At 40.9% G+C, this 24,379-nt stretch overlaps 3 protein-coding genes across 7 annotated transcripts; all 3 read left to right on the plus strand.

The window, feature by feature from the left end:
- The first annotated feature begins 1,514 nt into the window (after positions 1–1,514).
- On the plus strand, positions 1,515–7,295 carry LOC118414928. Its single transcript, XM_035819267.1, has 5 exons — positions 1,515–1,866; positions 4,779–4,966; positions 5,216–5,420; positions 5,706–5,818; positions 5,949–7,295. The coding sequence occupies exons 1-5, from the start codon at positions 1,802–1,804 to the stop codon at positions 6,071–6,073; spliced, it is 696 nt and encodes a 231-aa protein (XP_035675160.1). The 5' UTR covers positions 1,515–1,801; the 3' UTR covers positions 6,074–7,295.
- A 391-nt stretch (positions 7,296–7,686) lies between these two features.
- Positions 7,687–10,426, plus strand: LOC118415024. The gene is made up of 4 exons (XM_035819396.1): positions 7,687–7,875; positions 8,314–8,699; positions 9,020–9,103; positions 9,360–10,426. The coding sequence occupies exons 1-4, from the start codon at positions 7,842–7,844 to the stop codon at positions 10,089–10,091; spliced, it is 1,236 nt and encodes a 411-aa protein (XP_035675289.1). The 5' UTR covers positions 7,687–7,841; the 3' UTR covers positions 10,092–10,426.
- A 210-nt stretch (positions 10,427–10,636) lies between these two features.
- Positions 10,637–15,735, plus strand: LOC118414470. Of its 5 annotated transcripts, none has more exons than XR_004830976.1 (5): positions 10,637–11,140; positions 12,032–12,426; positions 12,632–13,040; positions 13,246–13,336; positions 14,257–15,735. XR_004830976.1 is itself a non-coding variant. In XM_035818526.1 (5 exons), the coding sequence occupies exons 1-5, from the start codon at positions 11,080–11,082 to the stop codon at positions 15,018–15,020; spliced, it is 1,437 nt and encodes a 478-aa protein (XP_035674419.1). In that variant the 5' UTR covers positions 10,812–11,079; the 3' UTR covers positions 15,021–15,735. The 5 variants fall into 5 exon arrangements, 3 of the variants coding, with proteins under 3 accessions (XP_035674421.1, XP_035674420.1, XP_035674419.1); XR_004830975.1 differs by having other exon boundaries at positions 10,809–11,140; positions 12,632–12,757; positions 12,862–13,336; XM_035818526.1 differs by having other exon boundaries at positions 10,812–11,140; positions 12,632–12,757.
- The last annotated feature ends 8,644 nt before the right edge of the window (positions 15,736–24,379 follow it).

Raw genomic sequence — 24,379 nt, forward strand, 5'->3', positions numbered from 1 at the left:
AGACAGTGCTCATGGTAATGGCCGGGAAGACATCGCGGATACAGACCACACTTAAGTTCCGTCCCAATTAAGCATCTAAACGTGGATAGGAAATTTGAGGGGATGTTCCAGAGATGGTATTGTCTAGACAGGAAGACGGAGGAGAGGTTGGGGAATGGGGTGCAAGGTGAGTATCTATAACAAGCTTTATTGACACGACAGCAGAAAGTACAGTGACGTTTTAACTGTTAGGGAGTTTAAAGAAACAAAGTGGGACGTTGACGTGCGGAAAACGTTGCCTTACTACAATAGCACGTGCACGTCAGCCCAAACGCTGGGGTTAATCCTTGGGTTAATGAACTGTACGCCAAACGCTTGGTCATGAATTTAAACGAGTGACTCAAAACCTGTTGATTATTCAGCTGATAACGTGAAGCCTTCCTGAGGGAATGGTCTGTGACGTTGGCACTAATTAAAGGTTAATTTCCCAACCCGCGGTGGTGTATATGATGTCATAACTCCTGCTCCTGGTCCCCCTCATACACCGAGAAACAGGTGGGTCATCAACCTTATTATCATATAGCCCATCCAAACTGAGTCATATATGAGAGACAAGTACATGTATCTTGTTTTAACAAAAACGTCCTTTACTCAACAATATGTAATACATACGAATATTTTTCCATGTGGACCAATTGGTTCCATATCAACTGTTGCATTTGGTACCCATTACGATAGAAGGCGTGAGGAGTGAGAAGGAGTGAGAAATGAGGCCACACAAACCAACGTCTTACACGTGATGATAGCTGAAACGTCGCAGTGACATCAGTGTTGTGAGCACGCATGTTGATCATCACCTCATCATGTTATTTCTGTTGTTGATCGCCATAGCAAAGAGTCTTCGTGGAAACCGACCGGTAAAACTTACTAAAAGTGACCGGTGAAAATATGAACTGTAAAGCAAAATCCCCACCTAGCAACTTATACTGGAACTTCAGAGCGATCAGGTCCATGCGCATTTCTGACGGGATCAAGACGAGCCGAGAATGATGTTGAAGTAAAACTTATCATTGATAGATGAGAGACAGACGATGGATAGTTGGCCTGGTGATGATTGATGGATATTCATGGCTTTGTCATTTTTGCTAGCAGTCATGATCATCACCGGTCGAATTACAGACACGAACTTCTTTTGGTGGATCTGCATCGAAATAATAATCTGACGTCAACGATAACGAAATTTGATTACACAGCACATCCCCATGTGAGCAGGGAAAGTGAAATGTGATTGGATTTTTTTGATCGGAAGTGGCCATACCTCATACCCCTTGCGTTTACAGTGCCGACTCTTGTTGAGTTCACAGGTGGCCCATTCACTTTTTATAGTGGGACAATAAGAGACCTGTCAATCACACGCAAGACGCAGTCTCTTAATTACTACCTTTGCTTGGTTTATCAAACACTACTGTCAGGTTAGAAAACACGGCCATAGCGCCGATCTGTCGCCATAGCAACGTGGACGCCATGTTGGAAGTGATCTGCTAAGGAATCAAAAGCCGTGTATTGTAGCGTTCGATTTGTTTTCAAAACCCCGGGCTCAGTGTCGGGACCCCGAAACTCGATAAGACGTCTTTTGTGAAGACGTTAGCAGCGAAGGTGTGGTAAACATAACTCTTCATCCTGGAAGAAAGACGGCAACAACCGAACGTGTTGGTACATCTTACAGTACATCTGCTTTTGGGAGGTTTACAGAAAAACAGCGGGCGTGCCATAAACAAGCCGGGTGGTACAGTGCAGAAGATATTACTTGTACCAGGGCGGCATGGTTCGACTGGTGAACACCGTGTTTGGTGACTATTGTACACGCGTAGCAACACCACCTGACAGGTACGTAAGTTGGTGGAGAGACGCTGCCAGGTCTAAACTTTATAACATTAATTCTGTTTGACGTATATCACCTTTACCTACAGATGGCAACATCAGCTGGTTTTGGCTTGGAAAGTTTTCTTTGTGAATAAGATTGCTGTGTGCTGTGCGTTTTACTTAGCATAACATTTGCCTCAAGTAGTGTGTTGGCTTTGTTCCTATTTTTCCTTTTATTTATTTTTTGAAGAGCGCTGTAAAAACAGGAGTTTTGTTCTGGTAAGCACAGAGCGTCCTGTTTTAGGAAACAAAGTCGCTCCATTTGAAGCTTCCCTATCAGGGGCAAACCTGACTTTCACACTTCGTCAGACGGAATTACCTTCTTAACATTTCTTTCTTCAAAATGTAATTTAACATTGAAAACACTTTTTTGCAGTCAAAATATAACTGTATAGAACAAAGATGTGTTTAAAAAACGTGTTACTTGTGTGTGTGTTAGTGATAAACGTTTAAGATAAAATAATATGTCATGGAGTGAGACAGTCTTTTTTACTTAACCCTCTTTCCTTTGTATATTTGTTTGAACCTTTATTTATTCATGAGAAGCTCAAATCGGCCTGCCGATTTCATATATGCATTCAGGTCATGAGGGAGGTAAGGGTCAGATAACATATAACCGAGATAACGTTACAGATTACATTGAGCCTTAATATATCCGAATATGATCACTAATATCACTATTTAATCTTCACGATTCAAAACAAAATACGTCCACCGAACGTTGTTTTTTTAATCGCGAATTCAGGGTAACCATGCGCATGAAAAAAGCCACACACTTTCTGCTGTTGAAATTGTGCACTGTAGCTGTAAAAACAACCCCTGGCTCGGAACTGTTTGTGGTCGGTTCTCTCCTCTTTCGTCTCCACCCGTGACGGGATCGCTGCAAGGTGTAGGGCAGCCGTGTCACCGATGTGGAGGGGTCGCTAGTGACGGATCGGACAGGTTTCCTCAGCTCACTGACGGGTGATTACACGAGGCATCACAGATGATGGTCCATGTGTTTATCAAAAGATTTGCCTAATTTGTCAGTGTTAAGCAGAATGGGCGCGTTGTCCTTGTTACAGGGGAACTTGATGCATAACATAGCAGTTGTTACTTGTCTTGGCATAAAAGGGTGCATTTCTATTCTTTTAGTTAATGTTGTCGGGTCAATACTCCAAAATTGACGGCGTACAACTTTCAACAAAAGAATTGCAACCCCAAAACGTGTGATTATGTGCCATTTTTGTATCTGAACCGTATAGACAAAAAAACTTCCTAGAAATCGAAACTTCACATTATTATCTGGAGCACTTAAGTTGTATTTTGTTTTCAATAGAACCCCGATGGTGTGTTTGGCAGCCATATAGTTACATAGGTCTGCTTAACCGTCTACGCACAACCAACTCTGGCTAGATTTTGTATTCAGCACGACACTTGTGGTGACCAACCTCAGGTGAACTACAGGTGACTTATGGCCCTAAAGTGATAAGAAAGTTAACAAATACAAAGGTCTGGCTTTTCCTTTACCGATTCAGCTTTTGTCAGGAAGACGGATTAGTTTATAAGGGTCCTAACTGGTCTCAATAAGTATATTTGCGCACGGGGACGTGCTTTTTATTCAGAAGTGGCGTTATACCGCCGTATGTTTACCACCAGTAAATAGTGCCGTCGCTTCAACTCCGAACTGTTTACTGATAAGGCAGACAGAAGTGACACTTAAAGCATAGATGTGTTAGGCTGTCCAGGTTAGCTTCAATGTTGACTGTTATTTCTTTAACATTTAGTACGCTGCAGCTTACTTTTGTCATTGATATCACGTCTTTACACATGCAAATTTGTCACAACATGCTACTGCATGTCATGTGCTGCTTATATCTGTTTTTTTAATACCTAAAATCTTAAGAGGAAAATTAAGTAGTTTTTATGAATGTCAGAGGATATGACATCGATGATGTATCAGTCACCAGTTTTAACCACCTGTTTTCAACATAAACGCCAGAACGTAAGTAGTTTTGCGTGGGAGTATTTTGCATTCTTGGCCATTCTTCTTCTTAACAAAAAGCTCGGGGACTGATCCTGACTGACACAAAAGCCGAGCGGCTTCGATACTCACGCTCCCTTACGTTTGCAGTGACCGTGAACCAAGCATACAGATTGTGTCCGCTGGGTCTCCTTTCACGCCTGTCCACACGGACCAGTTCTTTTCTATAGGCTCGTGTTTTCCCTGGCTGATATACAATGAGGACTAATTATATGTGTGTCTTACACCTGCCCTATAACACCTGGCCACAGTTCTCGGCTTCCCTCTTACCACGGACAAACCAAATCAACATTCTTAATGAATACTGAAGGTCTGACACACGCGTTGCTCTATAATGTCATCATCGTCAAAGGAGAAATTGAGATGGATATAAGTCAAGAACAGGGTATTTGTCTTAAGTATTTAAGGCCCACACACCACCACCACCATTGTGTGTTCACACTGTGTTGACTCAAAAGTCGTGGTAAATATTAACTCAGTGGTTTGTGTGTTGCTCTGGATACGTCACCGAGAAGACGTTTCAGTCTGTGCAGTTTTGTGGTAATTGTATAGGCGGCGTTTTTGAGTCTGTTCAGTTTTCAAGTTGCCGTTTAACACAAACGATGGATCTATTCCCTTCGCGTGAAAAGCTTATGTCAGAAATCTAAGTCAAAGAAGTTCAAGATAAATCGAGTTTCTTCTTGGCCAAGAGTTCACCGTTTGGATGTTGTTTTTTGGTACATGATATGGTGTCGGGTTGGGATGAAAATAACATCTAGGTGTTAGAATATTAGATTCTGGTTACTCCCCGAAGCAACTGTAAGACAGACGTTGTTTGTACGGCAGAAGTTCTAACGACCAGCCGTTTCCACAGGGCTAAGCGTGAGCTCCAGGAGGCGCGGGAGAAGCTGCCGTACCTTACCCAGGTAACCCTGCGGCAGACGGCAGCAGGAGGGCGGCCCACCATGCCGGTCAAACCTCCCACTGCTGCCCCAGAGAAGTCGTACAACATCCACCTCCTGCCGCACACTGATGTCACGTATGCTGGGCACGGAAAGTCGTGTGAGTTTTAACTTTATTCTTCACTTTATAAACACATAACGTTACATGTACTACTTGCACACTTTGGGTTCATTCGTCTCCATTCCAATGTCAAAATGGACCTAACTTAAATGGACCTAACTTAAAAGTATGAATTGATAATTTTGCTCAAGACTACAGGCCTTCAGATGTGACAGGTTGTTGTTATCATTAGGATGCTGGGATATTAGTTTTAAAACGGTAGATGTGACGAGCAAATTTGTCCTGCAGACCCAAACCACAAGCATTTCGACTGGAGTAGGATTTTCCTGAAGCGCAGCTGGAAGGACCAGCCGCGCACAGCCCCTTCTCTGTACGAGCAGCCCATAGACATCCCACGCACACGGGCACAGACTGACGGCATTCCTAGGCAGAGACTACCGCCGGACAGCCTCAACGCGAGGAAACTCAAGAAATTCAGCGATCACAACCTGAGGTCAGTCTTCACACATAGTAAGGCCATACAGATGGAGGTACAGGTAGCGGCAAGGACGTACCCGGTGTATGTTACGACCTAGTATAGAAGATATTACCCCGATTCATAAATTCACCTCTTAGACCCAGAGTAATATGCTCGATAGCAACTTTATAGCATCATCCATAGAGGCATGCATGGAGATCGAGATGCACGTTTGCCAAAACTAGCATACCCCAAAACGATGTGCCCATTTCCCCACATGATGTACCGTTGAACGTCTGACTTGACCCGTCTGTTCTACAGATTACAACAGAATGCAGACGGCCTACAGTTACGCCTTCCTGAACTCCGTCCCGCGCCGAGGATCACGGGAAGGGGCACGGTTTACAAGCCACAGAATCCACTTGTGCATTCAGGTGAGTCACAACACTTAAAGATGGGAGAAGAGAACATTTGTTCTGGATGATTATTGGGAAATATGGAAGCCCATGTCTTATTATATCACAGTAAATTACACACAATTTCTCCTGCCGATGTCCCCTGCAGAGATCACGCGGTCGTCCGTGACGCTACCTGACGTTGGGAAGGTGACGGAGACCCGCTGGGTGAACATGGTACCCATCAGCGGCCCGGCCAGGGGACCGTGGTCCTTCTACACCACAGAACGATGACTGACGGGAAGTTTCTGCAAACTCAGAACAACAGACCACAAGGCAACTATTCACCAAACAGCTGTTGCACGGAAGATCGTAACTTTTCTGACTGCCGGGCGGTTTTGACAGCTACTCAGAAAACGTTATGATCTGACACCCAACATCTATTTGGAGTTTCCAGGGCAATTATTAAGACTACAGCTACATACGAACTAATTAGGATTTAAGTTAATCAGACTTTGTTTAATCTGAATTTGTTTAATCTTATGTATTTTTTTTGTGGTACTGTAATATGTCCTTGTCTACCTAAGTCCTAAGAAAAAAGACTACAGCTGGTGACAGACGTTAGCTATTGAAAAGCTATATAGTCTGAAATACACATGACAAAACAAAATCACATTCACTGAGTCACAACGGACAGTGAAATGTACTTTACACAGCAAGCCATATACAAGTCTTAGCTAGGGTCGTTTGACTTTATATCAAGAACAGAGCAATTTTAGCTACAACGTCGAATTTCTCAGTAGCTAGGGGTAGAAATTACTCACGCTAGTCCAGAGATGTTTTGGTAAACCAACGTTACATAGTAGCTCGTGGCAAAGAACATGGATGTTAGCCATTAAGCTGCTAATAGAAATTCAAAGGTTATGTTATAGCATTTATGATAAGGTAGATATACTTCTTGTTGTAGATTTATTAAATTTCAAACCGATCGGGAAATGATTTAATTTTCAGTATGTGATAGAAGTCTTGAGATTGAGATCAGTGACGGAAAGTTGCCACATGCTGCTCAATGTTGTTCTGACTGCCATGAAGTACAATTCGATTGAAAAGTCGTGATTTAACGTAATGTACACTGCTATTAAGGCCAAATAGTGTTAATGATATTGCTGCTAATAGGTGCACAGAAATATAAGGTGAGATTTGTCACATTGAACTTTAAAAAAATATTGTAATTCGATAATCTTAATCACACGCTATAGATATGTTCAATGCAATTTCTTTTCATATAAGGTAATAAATCACAACATGCTGCTACTACTCAGGGAGTATAAGTAGTTTCGTAGCCTGTATGTGTCAACAAAAATATGTTTTCCGATTTTTTTATAGAAAACTTGCATTCTTGTTGATTTTGCTTTTTCCTCTGTTTAGAAGTAGACTGAAATCACAATTTGCTGGGAAAAACTGTACAAGTTATGAACACACAACAATGAAAAGAATAAAGTGACGGAAAGTTTAATTACTGTTGTAATTTTGATTTTAGATGGATGAAGTAAGGAGGTTATGTAACCTCTTTGGATAGAGGTGGTCTATACTGTTCTATTTGTACCCCAGGCCATTATGGTTTAGTTAAGGAGTTGAACCGCTGAAACCTGACATATACAAAGTAATTTTTCACGATGCTTTATCTCTTATCTGCGCCTCTTCGAGAAAACGTACATGTATGCACCTCCCTATAGCTAGTTTACAATGAATCAATCTTGTACCATGTGCCTGTTTGCGTATAAAAATATCGATGAAAAGCCAATGGCACAATTGCCTGCATGGCGCTCTTATTTCACGACATGATGATAGGTCGTCTATGAGCTCTAAACCAATCACCTACATCAATTGCATGCTGGGATTTGAAATATGACCCAGGTAATGGCGCCATATTCACTAGCGCCAGGGTCGCGTGACCTAACGTCAGGACAAAGGATTGAGTTGTTTTCCTCCATGAGAACGACACCACTGCTGCTCCTGCAAAATTCGATGTTTGTTTCGACAGATTGTGAATCACGCAGACATGGTAACCACAGTCCAGCAGTTAGCGAAGAAGGGTACGTACAATATGATATCACAGTTTTAGTAAAGTTAACCGAAGCTGCTGTATGGACGCAGAATCTTTGCAGGAAAAAAATTAATGAAGGTCAAACCTATAGTTTACAACTGAGTCCTTGTTCTAAGTTTTCTGACTCAAGATTCAATCGTTAGTTGTAGTTTACTATTTAGAAATTGACATAACGTTACTGCATAGTGTAACTGTTACCTTGCGCTACGTTACGTTTGGTTCCTTTTACTATCATGGTTAACACTATGACCTTCTGCAGGACTCAAGGGGTCCCGTTACATGCTTCGTCACAAGGACCCTGGTGGATATTAGCATCTCTTGCATATCTGTCGTAACATAAGCTAAGACATGTTTTTACCAGGAAGGCAGGCACATACACCTATTAAATCAACCCGATGTACCTGATAATTTTCTGTCCCATATGCAGACGTGACGTTTGTGTACCACGCCCAGGACGTGGAGCTGGTCAGGTTTCTGGTGTTCTCCGTGGAGAGCCAAAACTACAGCACTCTCTTCAGACACCGAGATGTCGTCATCCGACCTGATCAGTCGATCACGGACTGGACGGAAAAGAGCACGCGGAACTCCCGCGTCATCGTCGTCATCATTTCTCATTCTTTCATACGTTGGGACGGGCTACTCGATTTGGAAATTGCCATGGTAACGGCGGCACAAAGTCGGGACAAGCTGGTGGTTGCAGTGATCTGTAAGGGGTGTGAACAGCCAGCTCTCCTATCGGCGGCCAGAACTGTTTCGTTCTACGGAGATTTTGACCGACTTAAAGGAGATCTGCTGAAGGTCATCCAAGGACATGTGAGTAACCTAAGTAACACCGAATGGTATTTCACAGTTTTAGGCTATGCATATTATTGTATTCGTACAAAACTTATTGCCTGCGTTGGATTAACTTTCATTGAGGTCTATTTCCCCAAGTTGGTGTACTATGACAGAAAGCGACTCAAGTTTGAGTCTTACTCCCCAGTGCAGTCGTTTCGTACAGCACTAGTACTATACACTATATCACAGTATTTTAGTATAGCTAATATCTGGTATTCAAACGAGTCCCATCAGACTTTATAATAATCCAAGAAGTTAATCAACTTATGTTCCTGAAATGAAATCCCTTCTTTCAGATACCAAGTAGCCAGTCGTCGGCGGAGAGGGTGTGCGAATCTCAGCCTATCCCTGGGTTATCGCCTTCCAGGCCGCGACAGTGGGTGAGTACAACGTTTGCCAAGGGCATATTACTGACATGATATGTACTGTCGTTCTGTCATAGCGTTTTATGTTCATGAATCGAGAGCAAAACATGTAGGAAGAAAGCTAGGAGGCAAATCACAACCATGAGAACAATGCAAATATAGTGAGGATTGTTATAATTTTACACTACCATTCGGCTATTTACGTTCTGAATTATCGTTAAATGCGGCTCAGTCTGCCCATAGATGATTTACTCCAGTCTTTGTACCCCAGGACATAAGCTTGTTAGAGGAAGACGTGCTGTGTCACATCCAGCTGGGGGTAATAACAGCTCTGCGACCAGCGGACATTGCCGACAAGATGCGGTACATCGTGCGATCCTCCAGAGATCGGAGCTTCTTCACGTTCTGCGGAACAGCCATCATGAACACGGCCACCTTAACCCTGGCCCTGCTGCTGCTAGCTTTAGTTTCCGATGGTCTAGGATACCCCTTGTTCGGTGTCCACCCGGTACACATGATTTTTCTGGTGTTCCCATTGTTTAAGGCTTTATACTGCTTCCAGCTGATTGTGACGTATAGATACAAGATTGTGGCCATGTACAAGTGCTGTAGGTCTGGTAGGGAAAATCAGGTGCCCGATATCATTGATACACTAGTCCGCACAGCAAATACGTCATACAGATCAGTCCGAAATTGCGTCATCACTGTCCTAGCCGGAGAGATAGCAATTTGGGCAGTCATTGCCAATGTCTCCCTCGCTCAGGGACATAACATCAAAGGTATCACACAGCTTCTGGATATGTATCCCTTCACCGTTCTACCCTTTTCTGTCTTCTTGATTCACACGTGTTATGTGGCCGCACACTTGTTGTTTTATCATGACCCGACCATTCGGACCCTGATAAGGGACCAGAGGTTTTACTTCGAAGAGATCATGAAAGATCCAGACTTCCATAAACACCACAAAACATTGGAGTTTTACCTCAGTAGACTGCATCTATAGGAACATGCGACATGTAGGGTATACTATGTTTGGGTAACATCACTGCAAGTTTAATTGCGAACATTGTTAATCATATCATTAAGTGTTAGTTACTATCAAAAATGATATTGATAAACGTTAGATTTCATCAACACCATGGCATTTGGTTATGAAAACTCATGATCATGGTTTGTTTTGTAACATGAATTTTAGGCACATGCCATGTAACGTCAACAAGTTAATTACGAAACTTCATTAGGCATATAGCTCGTAAACGTTGGCCGCACGCGTGTATTGAGACAAAAAATGTATTGTACAAAGGTAGCAAAAACTTCAGTTAACAAATAAAAGTGTCAGATTGCAGAAATTCCGTGTGAGTGAGTCCGTTATCAATAACGTTGCATTACGCTTATGGTCCCATGGCAATTAGGCGACGGCCTTCGAACTTTTAACATTTAATATATGCAAGCCTCCAACAAGTAACGTTACCCGCCACCCGTCAAATTACTGTAAATGGCACAATCGCGACTTGCAGTTTTTAAGCATTACACCTGGCATCAAAAGGGTGGAATCTGTGATATTCACCACGGCTTCCTGTTGGAAATACCCAACAAATACAAATATCTGGCATATTGGGGCTTCCCCCTCGAGGTGACGAAGCCTCGAAGGCACGAGGTAATCTTCCACTGATCACGCCACACTTGGCGCCGATCACGCAACTAGATTTCAGGTGAACTGGGCTTGACCAATCAACAAACAGGTGGCACGTGTAACAGGTAGCATAACATTCAAGCAAACCTCATACATTCATGTGCGAACCGCCAAGCTGAAAAGAGTGTCGTATGGTGAATCACATGTAAGAATCTTGTAACGACCAATTGTCCAAAGTTTAATGGTCGTTGCTAATATTTACGTGACCTGAGGTTACCTGTGTGCGACTGAGTGCCGGGCCGAAGACGTCACCATTTCCGTGTTTCCGTGGTACACACACGACTCCGGGGCGCAGGGTATGTCCACTATCCCTGACCACATACAACGGGAGGCAGACAGAGCAACAGGTGAAGCAACAGGTCAGTGATATCAGCCGCTGAATAGCTTTACATGTCAAAATCTTGAATGCCATGATATAGCGCGCCAATACAATCGCCAAAACTTCAGGGTAACTTGTTGTGTTACCGATATGTATCTCCGACAAAACGTTGTTAACGTTATTTCTATTGATTGACATGTGCAACTATCACTGTAAACGCCTAGTGTATGATAAGAAAGTCAGGAATTTTTGTGTAACTGCTGGGTTGCCCGTATTATTTAAAATTTAAACCACCACAGCTTGTGTAAAGGCACACCCTGGCAGCTCCCACCACACACCTGTGTTTGTAAATAAAGGCACGTGACTGTCGGGATTTTACCTTCCCAGAATTCCTGCAACAAAACATTACGTCATGTCCCACTGTAGGACAGGTATTTACAGGTGGCTGTAACGACAACTTCTTTTTTGGTGGGGGGAGTGACTTAAAGTTTTGATTTTTTAAGGGGGGTGGGAGATTTAAACATGGACAATTTAGCAATGAAAGTTAGGGTGTAATCAATTTCCATAAACTGTGTCGTACTGCTTTGTTGTGTTCCAAGTGTGTGTGTTACTTGATAACTGCCCCCTTACACCTCTGCTGGAGTATTTACACATTTTTAGCTTTCCAAAAATGTAAAAACGTCATGGGCATTCACATAAGCAAAACAGCCAAGAAACATTGATGTCAAATTGTCATCAGTCAACAGTTTCTGCATTATTCAGCCATTACCTTTATCTGCCAAATTCCAAAGTTTGTGAGTTAGCTATAAAACCAATGCTATTACCAATATCAAGTGAAATGATCAGTTTCAAAATGTCAGGCTATCAAATTTTGCAAAGCACTTATAAAGTTGGCATACTTAGCAGCTTCCCTTACTCCTCCTGTGTGCAGGTGACCACCTGTATGATGTCACCTTCATCTATCATGACAAGGATCTGGACTTTGTGGTCCAGGCTGTGAGATACATCGAGCAACAGCAAGGCCTTAGGATCTACTATCGACACCGTGACTCTTCAGGGCCCATACTGAACAACATGGTCTACAGTATCCAGAATAGTTGTATTACTGTTGCAATCATCTCCCAGAATTTTCTGGAGGATACATTGCGTGACTATGAGCTACAGCTAGCAATCCTCACTGCTGTGAAACATGGACAGGGGTGTTTGCCGATTCTCCTTGACAACTGCAGAATTCCTGCAACATTGGAAACTATCGAAACGCATAAATACTGCAGGAGCACAGAGTTTAAGGGGCTCAACAGCCTAGTTAAAGTCCACCTGAGCAATGTAAGTCAGTCTCATTATGTCATCAAGTATATAGTTTGTATTGATCATACAAGGTTCTACAAAAATCTAATTAATCTATGAAACAAAGTTTTTATAACATTGTTCTGAATTTCTCAAAGAACACAACTTCAAAATTACCCTTTCATTAATATGTTGGAATATAACTGCTATATTTTTTCCTATACATATTTCTTTTGCTCACCAGGTAAGAAGAAGGCTGGAGCTTCAAAGGACTATGTACACTCAAGGAGAAACTGCAGAACGGACTGTTGCAGATGTGCATAGGCAGTCCTGCTTCCCCCATCCTCTCTCACAGAGGGTTGATACACAGGTAATATTTTAGCACTCCATCAACTAGTGCTCCATATTCATAGTTGTAATTTATAGGTGTTGTGTCATGACATGAACGTACCACTAATGTCAGCTTAATTTCAGAAGGGTGATGGGTCTACATAATTAGGACTGGAGGAGGAGACAAGAGTGTTGGTCAGAGGAGGGTCTTCATTGACGACAAACAGTGGATATACTTCACCAGGGGATTGAGATGGGGGTTTGGTCAACAGAAAATATATAACCTCAGTTAGCATTGATGCTATTAGCCCAAATCTGAGGTGGTAAGTAGAACATGATACAGCACATTAGGAGCTGTGTTAGCACAAAAAGTTGGTTTGATTCCACTGTCTTTTTGAAACTTAAACTACGCATAGTAAATTACTTGAATAACTAAAATGTAATATAACTGACAGATGTGTCTTCATTTGACAGCTTGCTAATGCAGCTTGACCTCCAACTGATTCTTGAATATCTATAATTCTCCAGGCTCTGAAGGGAATGATCATCCATGAAGTGTGGTACCTGTTGTTCTTGATAGTGTTCCACATAAAGATGGTCACAAGGGGTCTTCCTGAAGGTAAGGGTTGATACAGGCAAAATACAGATAACAGTGCCCAGGGTTTACATTAGTTGCAAAATGTAGGTGCATTGTATGTTCAACTAGAGTTTGGCGACCTCATACCTCCATGAATATTAAGAGCTTTTGTAAATTTCATGCAATTAATTGACATTAACATAATCTATGCATGGTGTTGGTCATCATTGACTTATGTACACATGTCACAATAATAAAATAAAAAAAATCATTAATCATAAAGAGGTTTTGCAATTTTTACATAAATTATGCAAATAAGTTCCTAATTACCATATAAGTGTTACATTTATTGAAGTCCAGTTATATTGCAAACAATGGAATTATACAATTTCCTCATTAATTATGCAAATTAATTTCTCATTTGCATAACATGCATATTATTATGAACACCTTTGCCCAAGCTACTTGCATGCCTAAAATGATGTCAATCCGTCAATCCTTTCTGCCGTTATCCTCTTTGGAATGTCTTGACAAAAAAAAGCCCCTGCAGTTCCAAAATGAAATGTTAGGGGGCTGAAACCTGCCCCACTTTGTCATGACACTGCAAGCTATCTACCACCCAAATGTCAGGACCATATCACGTCCAGGACAAGAGATACATGGAAGAAACTGAGATGATAGAATATTGTCATTAATTATGCAAATGTTTTGACATTTCATGGAGATAATAATAAGAAAGAGGCTGCCCTAGATATAGGTGTTTAATGAAGGTCTGGTATCTGGTGATGGCATATGAGCAGATAACCAGAATGAAATCCCAGACATAACCATATTCATGCATGATATATCCCAATCATTGACTCACTTGTTTACTCTAACTCTTAGGTAAAATAATGATTTACTCCTACATGACACGACACTGTAACAATCAGTGCGATGACAAAATCTTGTTCACCTTGTAGGGAGATACGGAACTTGTAACGGCCTTGGCTGGTTGCACAATGGCTCCCGCTGTGTAATGTCTCTCCTGCAGTCAGCATACATGTGTCTGCAGGTAGCATGTAAGACTGCAATGGCACCCCTACACTTGGTATGGGCCCAGGTCTTCCGCCAACCTGAAGATTCCAGTCTTATGACTTACATAGGGATGCATCTGTACAACAGTACAAATATCTTAGTTCTTATACTTGTCTTTCACATAGTTTGGCACAATAACTATTCATTACTTAGTTTGAACAGTACATTTCTCATTGTCCCTTTTGTGAAAGGCCACTTCTGTGGTCAGCATACCTCAGCCTATCGGAAAAAACTCAAACAAATGTATGAGTGTTGCAAGAAAATCAGAAAGAAGAAGACAAGAGCAGAGTTGAGAAGATGTTTATTCTCTGCCAAGACTAGCTATACCAATGTGCGGAACTGTATCATAGCATCATTAGGATATGAACTGTTGCAATGGGCAGTCCTTGTGTATTGTACTGCCAAAGGAGTCTTTGATTTTACCACGCTTCCAACATTAAACACTTTTCAGCTGATCGTTTTGTTTCTCCACACATGTTATCTTGTTGCGCATTTATGGCTCTACTACCATGACTCTACTATGTATACCCTCATAGAAAAAAACAGATTTCACTATCCAGAATTGATGGAGGACAGTAATTTTCACATTTATCATGTAGAATTGATGAATTTTGTGTCTTGGTATTATGACAAGGGACAGTTCAAGTAAAAGACAAGAGTTTGTTACATGCATCTTTCTTTTGAAATAGTGAAATCTAAGAAAATGCATAAAAGAAGATATTACCAAGGTTTGGTGACTTTTGATTCTTTAGTGTTATGTCTAAGAAGAAGAAGGTTAGCTATTCCCCCTTTGTAAGGGATGTTTCCTACGCTTGTCAGAACATAACATGTCATACATGTTGTAAAGGAAAGCTCTGTGCAGAAGGAAAATTCAGCTTATCATATGAAAAAGACATTTCAATCTGATGGACATCTCACATGAAGTCATCTCGTTTCAACAGATGCTTCAGGACAATTTAGTCAAATGTAAAGACTTCATTCATAAAGAACAATTCTATGCAAATTGCAGACCACTATACAATATATGTATATATATACTGCTTGTACATTGTACAATCATGTTAAATGACCGATAACTAGCAAATGTATGCAGTTAAACTGGTTTGTAAGTTTCCATACAGAGAGTGTGGCAACAAGATGTTTTACAATGACTGTGTCATTTTGTACTATATGATATAGATATAATGAGAAAATGCAAATTCAAGTTTTGAGGAGTAAGCACTGTCACGGTGGTCTGTTACAGTATGCTACATTTGCATACTACCGGTATACAGAAGTCATCATCATATGGTGCAAAGTCTTGTTCTTTTGGACAAACCAGGAGGGAAGAGTTGAATAAAATATGATACTTTGATGCAAATGTTGCTTTTGTCTTTAATTGCTGTCACACGAAAATGTCAGTCAGTCCTTTAGGACCATTGTGCAAATGCAATAGGCCAGAAAAAAGATGATGCCCTTGTAGTTTATCTAATGTTTGTTCAAACTATTCTTGCCCCAAATCCTGAACATCTGAGTTTGAGGACTTGTATTCCATGGATTGTCTTGGCATCCATGGATTGTCTTGGCAGTTGTTTTTTCTGCTCAGGATGGCCATCATATTTGATTCATATCAGCTTGAGTGCAGAACAACAGTCAAAGCTACATTTATCCATATATGGAGCTTTGACTAATCTTCCATTATGGTATTTCCCCTGATTTTATTCAATTAAATTTCCAGTTTTAAATCATTTTCATTCATCGCAATAAATCTGGGTGGTCTTGCAACAAACAGTATGTCTGGACTGTTTTCAGCAGCGCTGAAGCACCATCTAGTAATGAGCAGTAGTACTTCAGCCAGGAACAACAGGTCTGTCCTTGGTGCTGAACACTCCACGTATAAGAACAGGTCAGTTCTTGGTGCTGAACACTATCCACATATAAGAACAGGTCAGTTCTTGGTGCTGAGCACTGTCCACATAAGAACAAGTCTGTCCTTGGTGCTGAACACTATCCACATATAAGAACAGGTCAGTTCTTGGAGCTGAACACTATCCACATATAAGAACAGGTCAGTTCTTGGTGCTGAGCACTGTCCACATAAGAACAAGTCTGTCCTTGGTGCTGAACACTATCCACATACAACAACAGGTCAGTTCTTGGTGCTGAACACTATCCACACATAAGAACAAGTCTGTCCTTGGTGCTGAATGCTGTCCACACAAATGAACAGGTCTGTCCTTGGTGCTGAACACTCCACGTATAAGAACAGGTCAGTTCTTGGAGCTGAACACTATCCACATATAAGAACAGGTCAGTTCTTGGAGCTGAACACTATCCACATATAAGAACAGGTCAGTTCTTGGTGCTGAGCACTGTCCACATAAGAACAAGTCTGTCCTTGGTGCTGAACACTATCCACATACAACAACAGGTCAGTTCTTGGTGCTGAGCACTGTCCACATATAAGAACAAGTCTGTCCTTGGTGCTGAATGCTGTCCACACAAATGAACAGGTCTGTCCTTGGTGCTGAACACTCCACGCATAAGAACAGGTCAGTTCTTGGTGCTGAATACTATCAACATATAAGAACAGGTCAGTCATTTGTGCTGAGCACTGTCCACGTAAGAACAAGTCTGTCCTTGGTGCTGAACACTATCCACATATAACAACAGGTCAGTTCTTGGTGCTGAACACTATCCACACATAAGAACAAGTCCCTCCTTGGTGCTGAATGCTGTCCACACATAGGTTTGTCCTTGGTACTGAGCACTATCCACACATAAGAACAGAACCTGTTCATTTGAATGTTTGTTCGATGACAACAGGCCCTCCCACAAGTGGACGGAGGGTCTTCCAGGTGTTGGAACGCCTTTTCTAATGAGCGCTTGAACCCATTCCTGAATTTGCTCATGTGTAACGTTAGGGACCAATCAGTACTATTCTTTTAATAGTCATCTTCCTCTTTTATTGACCAAAACATTAAATGTAACTTACAAACATTATTGTATAAGTTAACACTTGCAGGGTATATGTCACAAAATAGCAAAATGATAATCAGGACAGCCCTGCAAGTTTTAGGGTTTACATCTGATTACAGAACTGTACCAAATCATCAGCCATGACCTCAAATTTTTCACAACGTTTTGTTCCTCACACCTTGCACTTCTCTGGATGGCATGATAGCAAGGAGAACATCTCTACCCAGCTTTCAGCACAGTCACCGTAAGTTTAGGGTCAAGGGTTAGGGTTAGGATTACCTCAACCTGATTTCAACAATGTTTCTCAAGCATATGTAGTATAAATGTGAAGGTCATGGCAGTCTTACCAAAATTTAAAGTTAAAAGCAACAAAAGTCTAATAGTATACAATATGAAGATTTCTGCAACTTCCCCCTTGTCACCCAATACATGTACATTGTGCAGTGCCATGCATTCCATAAACTTTTCACTACCAATAGACTGTTTTCAATATGATCTGGGTTGAGCTAATCTCAGCAGGGACAGGGTTTGGCTTAGATGAGACGCAGGGCCAAAAATGCTGATGGATTAGCAAATGTTCAAGCATGACTTGTAAAGCTCTGAGCTGAACCCTACATCTGCTTAAAGATTAGTTTTAGCCTGGTGTCAGAACTGCATGTAACGTTAGTTTGTTTGATTCTTGAACAACTTAGCTGTTACATCTGAATCTTTCTCAGTAAGGACCTGTCTGATGTACAGACCTTGATTACAACCTTTCTTCAAAGTTGCCTTCTACATAAAAGCACATCTCAAGTGAATTGAAGCCAAGCAGAGAGACAAAGCAGAAGGGTTATGTTCATCCTCCCAAAGTGGCCAATATTGACAGGTGCTTTAACATCAATGGACAGCCCGCTATTTGGGTAACAAGACCTTCTCAAAAAGATTGAGTCAGATTGATTTTCCTTTGTCCCTAGTGATGATTCAATTCGAGATTCAAGTATAAGGGAATTATAGAGGATGATGAAACTGCTGGGCCCAAAAGAGAACAAAAGCTTGTGTCATTACATTTGCTTAATCCTTTGGCACCATCAGGTTGTAAATGGTTTATCCATTTGCTTTGTCGATACTTCAACCATGATGGGAGATGAATGGTACCACCGATTCTGCAGACAATGCAGAAAAGCACAACCTTCTACAGCTTCAGACTAATTGTTGGGATATAGCAAAGATAGATGTGTCTGCAGGTCTGTGATTTGCCTCATCTTGGTAATTGAGAATGGATCCTAAACGATCATTCTGCCCAACCCCACCCCTCAAACTTATACTGACAATACTTTGGAATATCACCAAGGTCTTGATGAATATGATAATGAGCCAATGCTTTAGTCTGATAAAGATGAAAATCAATAATACTTGCAAACTTCCCCTTTCAGCCTCTCTGGCTAATACACCACTTTTGAGAATGACAACAATCAGTTTTCTGTTGTCTCAGACAAATGGATGGCAACCCTCTACTCAATGAATAGCTGTTTTCTCTTTATCGCTCTTGCTGCAGATTTGGCTGATAATTACACATTGATTTGTCAATTGGGGTCAAGTTTAGATCGATTGTAGTCCCAGGCATAGGCACTGATGAATGGCAGTCACTTGGGACGGGGACCCCAGGCTGACAAGTCTTCAATACCTCAGTGACCAGTGGATGATTTACCTTATCCTGCTACAGATCATTACCTCATCTCCTGGGGGTGAACTTTATTGTATTCCTGTAGACATTTGTTAGCATTACATCTGAGGTATGCTGCCAAATGTCTGTGTCAAGTTTCCATGTGACTGGAAAGTAAAGTTATTTTAGTACAACCTGAAATGATAGAATGCATTTTTTTTCAGTTTTCTAAACTGTCAAACCAACACACACAAAAAAGTGATGTAGCAGCTACATTGTATAGTCACAGATTTTCAGAAACTGTAGAATGATAGAACGATTGAAAGAGATAGTTCAGCAACTTACACATGTAGCATTTGGAATTTCCCTTGTCTGAGGAGTGCCAGTCCTTAAAGTTTGGGACAGGTGGAAAGTACTATTCCAGGACTGATAGCTGTCATAATTGTGATTTCATTATGAGGTGGGTCTATCAAATTTTAAAGTATAAATTTTGAGTCAACTTCTGCTGTAACAATAAAGGTCAACTATGATCCTCACAAGGGAAATAATTTCTGTGGTTCCTTGACCAAGACAAATCCTGGGTTTATCATGTACAATGTACAACAGTTGCTATTATGTCATTAGATACAATGTATATGGAGTCACTTCTTTGTGTACAGGATTTTCACACAAAGCTGACAGCTGTCTTGAGAGTCTCAGAAATAGCTCACAGGAGAAGCAGTTACGTTTTGGTAGAGTGACAACCATATCAGGTGAATGTAAAAGTTTCAGCTTGAGAACTTTCTTGTGAGTGTCTGTACAGCACTGAGTGCAATGATATGTTACAATCCAAGCATCTCGTTTTGAGTCAAGTTAAATAACATAGACAATATCTTGTCCATGAAGCACAGGTAAATCACAAGTATCAATAACATTTATCTTCGGGCCTAGAGGATTGACCATTGATGGTGTGCTGTGAAGTGTCTTCAATCAACAGTTACTAATGGATCATGTGACTCTGTGGTAATGTAATGTATCCTATTACCCATCCAGCCTGGGGGTGTTAACCATCAATGTGTGACATTACAGAGTGTGTTTAAGGTTTGATAAATGATATGTCCTTGTGCTGAGGGGGGAAGCTGAAACTTTTTATCAAGTTATCAAGCAAGGTCAGTAATTTCAATGGCTGTTCTTCTCTGTTTCACATTCAAGGCTGCCAAAGAGGCTGTGACAGTCTGGAAATATTTTCCATTCCAACATCCACTAGGTCATATTTGTTTCTTCACTTGTAAAAGAATGTTCTACTGTTTGCTCCCCATATTACCAAACATTTGCAACATTTGAAGTTTCAAGAAAGCACCTTGAAATAAAATGTACATTGAAACAATTCATTGCATGGGTAGTTGTTGTCTACAATGTCATTGATGCAATGATACTGCCAACTTCCTCTTCCCTTTGAAGCAACCACAATCAACTTGCTGATTATTCTGTCGCTTGTGAGTGAAGGGTCAAGGTCACCAGCCAACTTGCAGTGTTGATAACTCTTCACACAGTCAAGCTTGGACATTCATCATAAGTCACTACATATCTCATTCTGGAAATGCTTTTGTGCCAAGCATCAATGAAAGTTGTTACTATCCAGGCAGACTGATGTATTTTAGGGTTACATTACCCCATTCATGGCCCCTGAAATATGAATGATCAATCCTATGTTTTCTTCTTCTGCAGTTTCAGCAAGAAGACAGTGTTTCTGCAAAACTGTTAATTTTTTCCTTAATGCATTCACAGTAATGTGCTTTTTATGCTATTTTACCATTGAATACTAGTTTTAAATGTCAATAATCCATGATAAATCAGCCTTTCCCTTGGCTCCAGAGGTGTTGAAATAGATTGGCCATTCTATTCATAAAGATGAGATAGATTAGAGTTTGATGACCTGGGCTTTGATTGCCTTTTCCCCACTGACAGGTGAAAATTGTGTGTAATTCCTTCACATGAAGATTAATGTTCCCTTCTCCAGAATTGATAGGGATTGACTGGCATTTATCTATTTGAAGGGGAGGGACTTGCAATTCGGGATATATCAAGGATGTACCAGTAAAAGTTACTAATAACTTGTTTTATACTTGTTATCCTTTCAGTGACAGAATAGAGGCAGTAAAGAGAAAATAATACTGCAGAGAGGTCAAGCAATTAGGAAGAGAAGCTGTCTGACTTGCCAAGTACTCCAAACCCTAATCATCAGTCAATCCAGATTGGGGGTTTCTAGGCAAAACTTGTTAGATGAAAAATCATTATAGATGTATTTAGAATTTAAAAAAAAATCATCTTAAACCTTATCACTTCAACAAAATCAGAAGAAGAAAAACACAGATTGCAATACATGTTGTTGACATCTATGAAATGCACAATCACATAATAATCCATCACAGGATAACATTTACACAAACATAATTTTACATTCTCAACTGTGCTGGGAACAACTTAGGCCCCAGCACACTGACCATGATTGCTTAATCCATTTTGTACCAAAATCCATATCAAGTAATCAGTTAATCAATTGATTGCCTGAGGCTTTACCAGCGATGACCCACATATGAACAATAACACTTAATGGTGATCAGGACTAAAAAAACATCAATGCTTGGTTTAAAAAAAATCAATTATTTCCCATGATTAAAAGGGTGACCTGCAATCATTATGAAACAATCAATATAAAAGAATAGCTGCTCAAAAATAAAGTACTTTGTTGATGAAAAATATGATAATTGATGTAAATGAAAGGATGTTGAGGGAGCAGGCACTGTAAATGCATTTAAGTTTGTAGGGATTTACTTTCGCGGTAGCGGGGAAATGGAGTGTTTGCGGTGGTTTTAAGTTTGCGGTAGTGCCATAGACTGCAGTCTCATACTATAATGAAAAAATGAATGGCTTTAAGTTCGCAGACATTTCTGCATTTACAGCATTGGGCAATGACTGGTTTGTCCCTTGAGCAGATGACACCAAAATGCAGCTACCAGCACCAGAGTTATCAGATCACTTAGGTGTACACTCACTTATCATCAGCCAGATAATCAGCTCCCCCACCCAACATCACATGGCACTGCAAGGAATATAGAGCCTCAGCATCTGCCTCCCTCACTCAGAAAATCTCCTTTTAAGGTTATCTTGAGTCCTTGAGGTCATGCCTCAGCTTTGCTGACTGTAGCTCTTACTGCCTGGTGTGTGGTTAATAATATCCTGTTTTCCTCCCCACCTGGTGATGGTTCCTTAACAGGACGCACCAGTGGTGCATGGGATTGGGCAAGGTGTTAAGCTGGGCTGAAAGACTCTACCTGACCCTGATGGCAAACATGTATGACTAACAGGTTAGGACTAGGGATAACAGGTTCTGGAGTAAAAACCACGCTCCAATATCAACACCTGGTATCTTGCAAATTAAAGGAATAGACAAATTTACACCTTGTTATCCAACAGGAGATAAAGACTTATGGTGATCTCCTTTACATCTAGGTGCCAAAGTCGCTACGGCTTTTTAAAGATTGAAAAAGAAAATAGAACAAACAACAGTTACCAAAGAAGGGGAACTAGATGGCAAAAAAAAATTGATGAGCCTTTCCTCATCATTTCTACCTGCATATACACAAAATTGAAAACACACACACAAACAAACAAACACTACAAGTACAGCTATTGTCAAACTGCTCCATTGCCAATTTTATTACAGTATCTTGTAACAGTACCATACATATACATGTATAAGTAGGGTTAAAACCCACAGCAATATACAGTTTGCAACAAGAAGTTCAGTTTTACCTGAACAGAGGCAGTATCTTGGGACAAAAGATTCCTACATCCAGCCTAACCTTGGTACAGGCTTCTGCTTGGAGTAAAGCTTTCGTGTTTTTGCTTTATTCTGAAATTTGTATAATATTATGCTGATATTTTGAAATATGTTCCTGTCATGAAGAAGTACACAAATAGAAGGGAGACTCAATCAACAACAACAGCTAGTAATGCTATTTCTGACTGACTGACTGATGGATGGAATGGATTTTAGCAATGTATAAGGATGACCAATAAATCCCATACCAAACTAGAGTTCCTCGAACACACATCTTCGCCAAATAAACATTCTTTATCGAAGGTCGTTGTTTTTGAATGATTAATGTATGTAATTGTGGCTATAATGGACCGGATAAGCACCAAATACAGCTTAATACGAGATGTTAATATAGCAAAGCTGGATGTAAGGTCTTTAGTTAGGCTAGGTTAGGCTAGGTCTTTAGTTTTATATAAGATTTCACTCTACAAAATGTACATTGCAGTCTTTTCGTAAAAAAAGAAATAATAAACAAACTTTGAGTGACTGGCCTATATATTAGATAATAGGTCATCTAAGGGTTACCTAAGGGTCATACGTAAGGATTGTTACGGCCCCGCCTTGGTGAATGTTTGTGTCCATCTCATGAAAATAGTAAGTAAACTTTTGCAATCGCGAGTTAAGTCAGAGGTATTTTACACAGTCTACCTGGCCTGGCTATCACGTCAGGCTACTCAGATCCCCCCATTCATAGCCCCGCAAAGACAAAATAGCTGATTGACAGGCATAGTAATTGCTAATCTCCAAGTATTAGTATATTCATAAGCCTTACTTAGATCTTCCTCTACAACCTAGCACAAACCGAGACAAGATACGATACCACCCGCGTTCTATGACCGCACTCGTACAACCCGGAAGTATATGATATTGTTGTAATCGGTTGCACGGAAACCCCCATGCAGTGTGAAATCGAGGCCAAAATCAGGCAAAAAGAGCCAGTTTGAAGGCCAACTTTGACTCTTCAAATCTCGTCCTGAAATAGTATTTGAATCATTAAGCGTACTGTATGCGATCGAACAACTCATGAGGATTACGTTGGCACCTTTGACAGCCTGATTTGGCCCACCGCGATGTTTTAATCTTTTTTTACGTGACCATGTCTTATGCCTCAAACGGGCGGGCGTGTAACACCCTGCCATGGCATGACGATTAGTTCTGCTCCACCTTTGATTTGTCTGTGCTAAGACCCGGAGACTGAGGGCAGGGAGCTAATTTGGTGTGACTGGCCCTTGTCAGGGAAAGGAGATCAGGCTTCTGCTTCTGTCTGAAGGGCTTGAATGATAAATGAAGATTAATGGTCCACACATTAGTGCTGGACTAGGGTGACAATGGTGCCAGTGTCATGTTGCACTGCACACCACTTTTGTAAGGGATGTGGTTCTCTCCATGATAAGAATCCCAAAGTAATTATATTAAGTAGATCGCAATTTACATAATTAGCATCTCATTATGTTGATAATCACCCTAAGTACCTACCTACCAAAAGCAAAGAATATCCATCAATCCCCTCTGCAGTTATCCTTTTTAAAAGTTACAAACTATAAGA

The sequence above is a fragment of the Branchiostoma floridae genome, chromosome 4 (genome assembly GCF_000003815.2).
Source record: "Branchiostoma floridae strain S238N-H82 chromosome 4, Bfl_VNyyK, whole genome shotgun sequence".
Taxonomy (NCBI): domain Eukaryota; kingdom Metazoa; phylum Chordata; class Leptocardii; order Amphioxiformes; family Branchiostomatidae; genus Branchiostoma; species Branchiostoma floridae.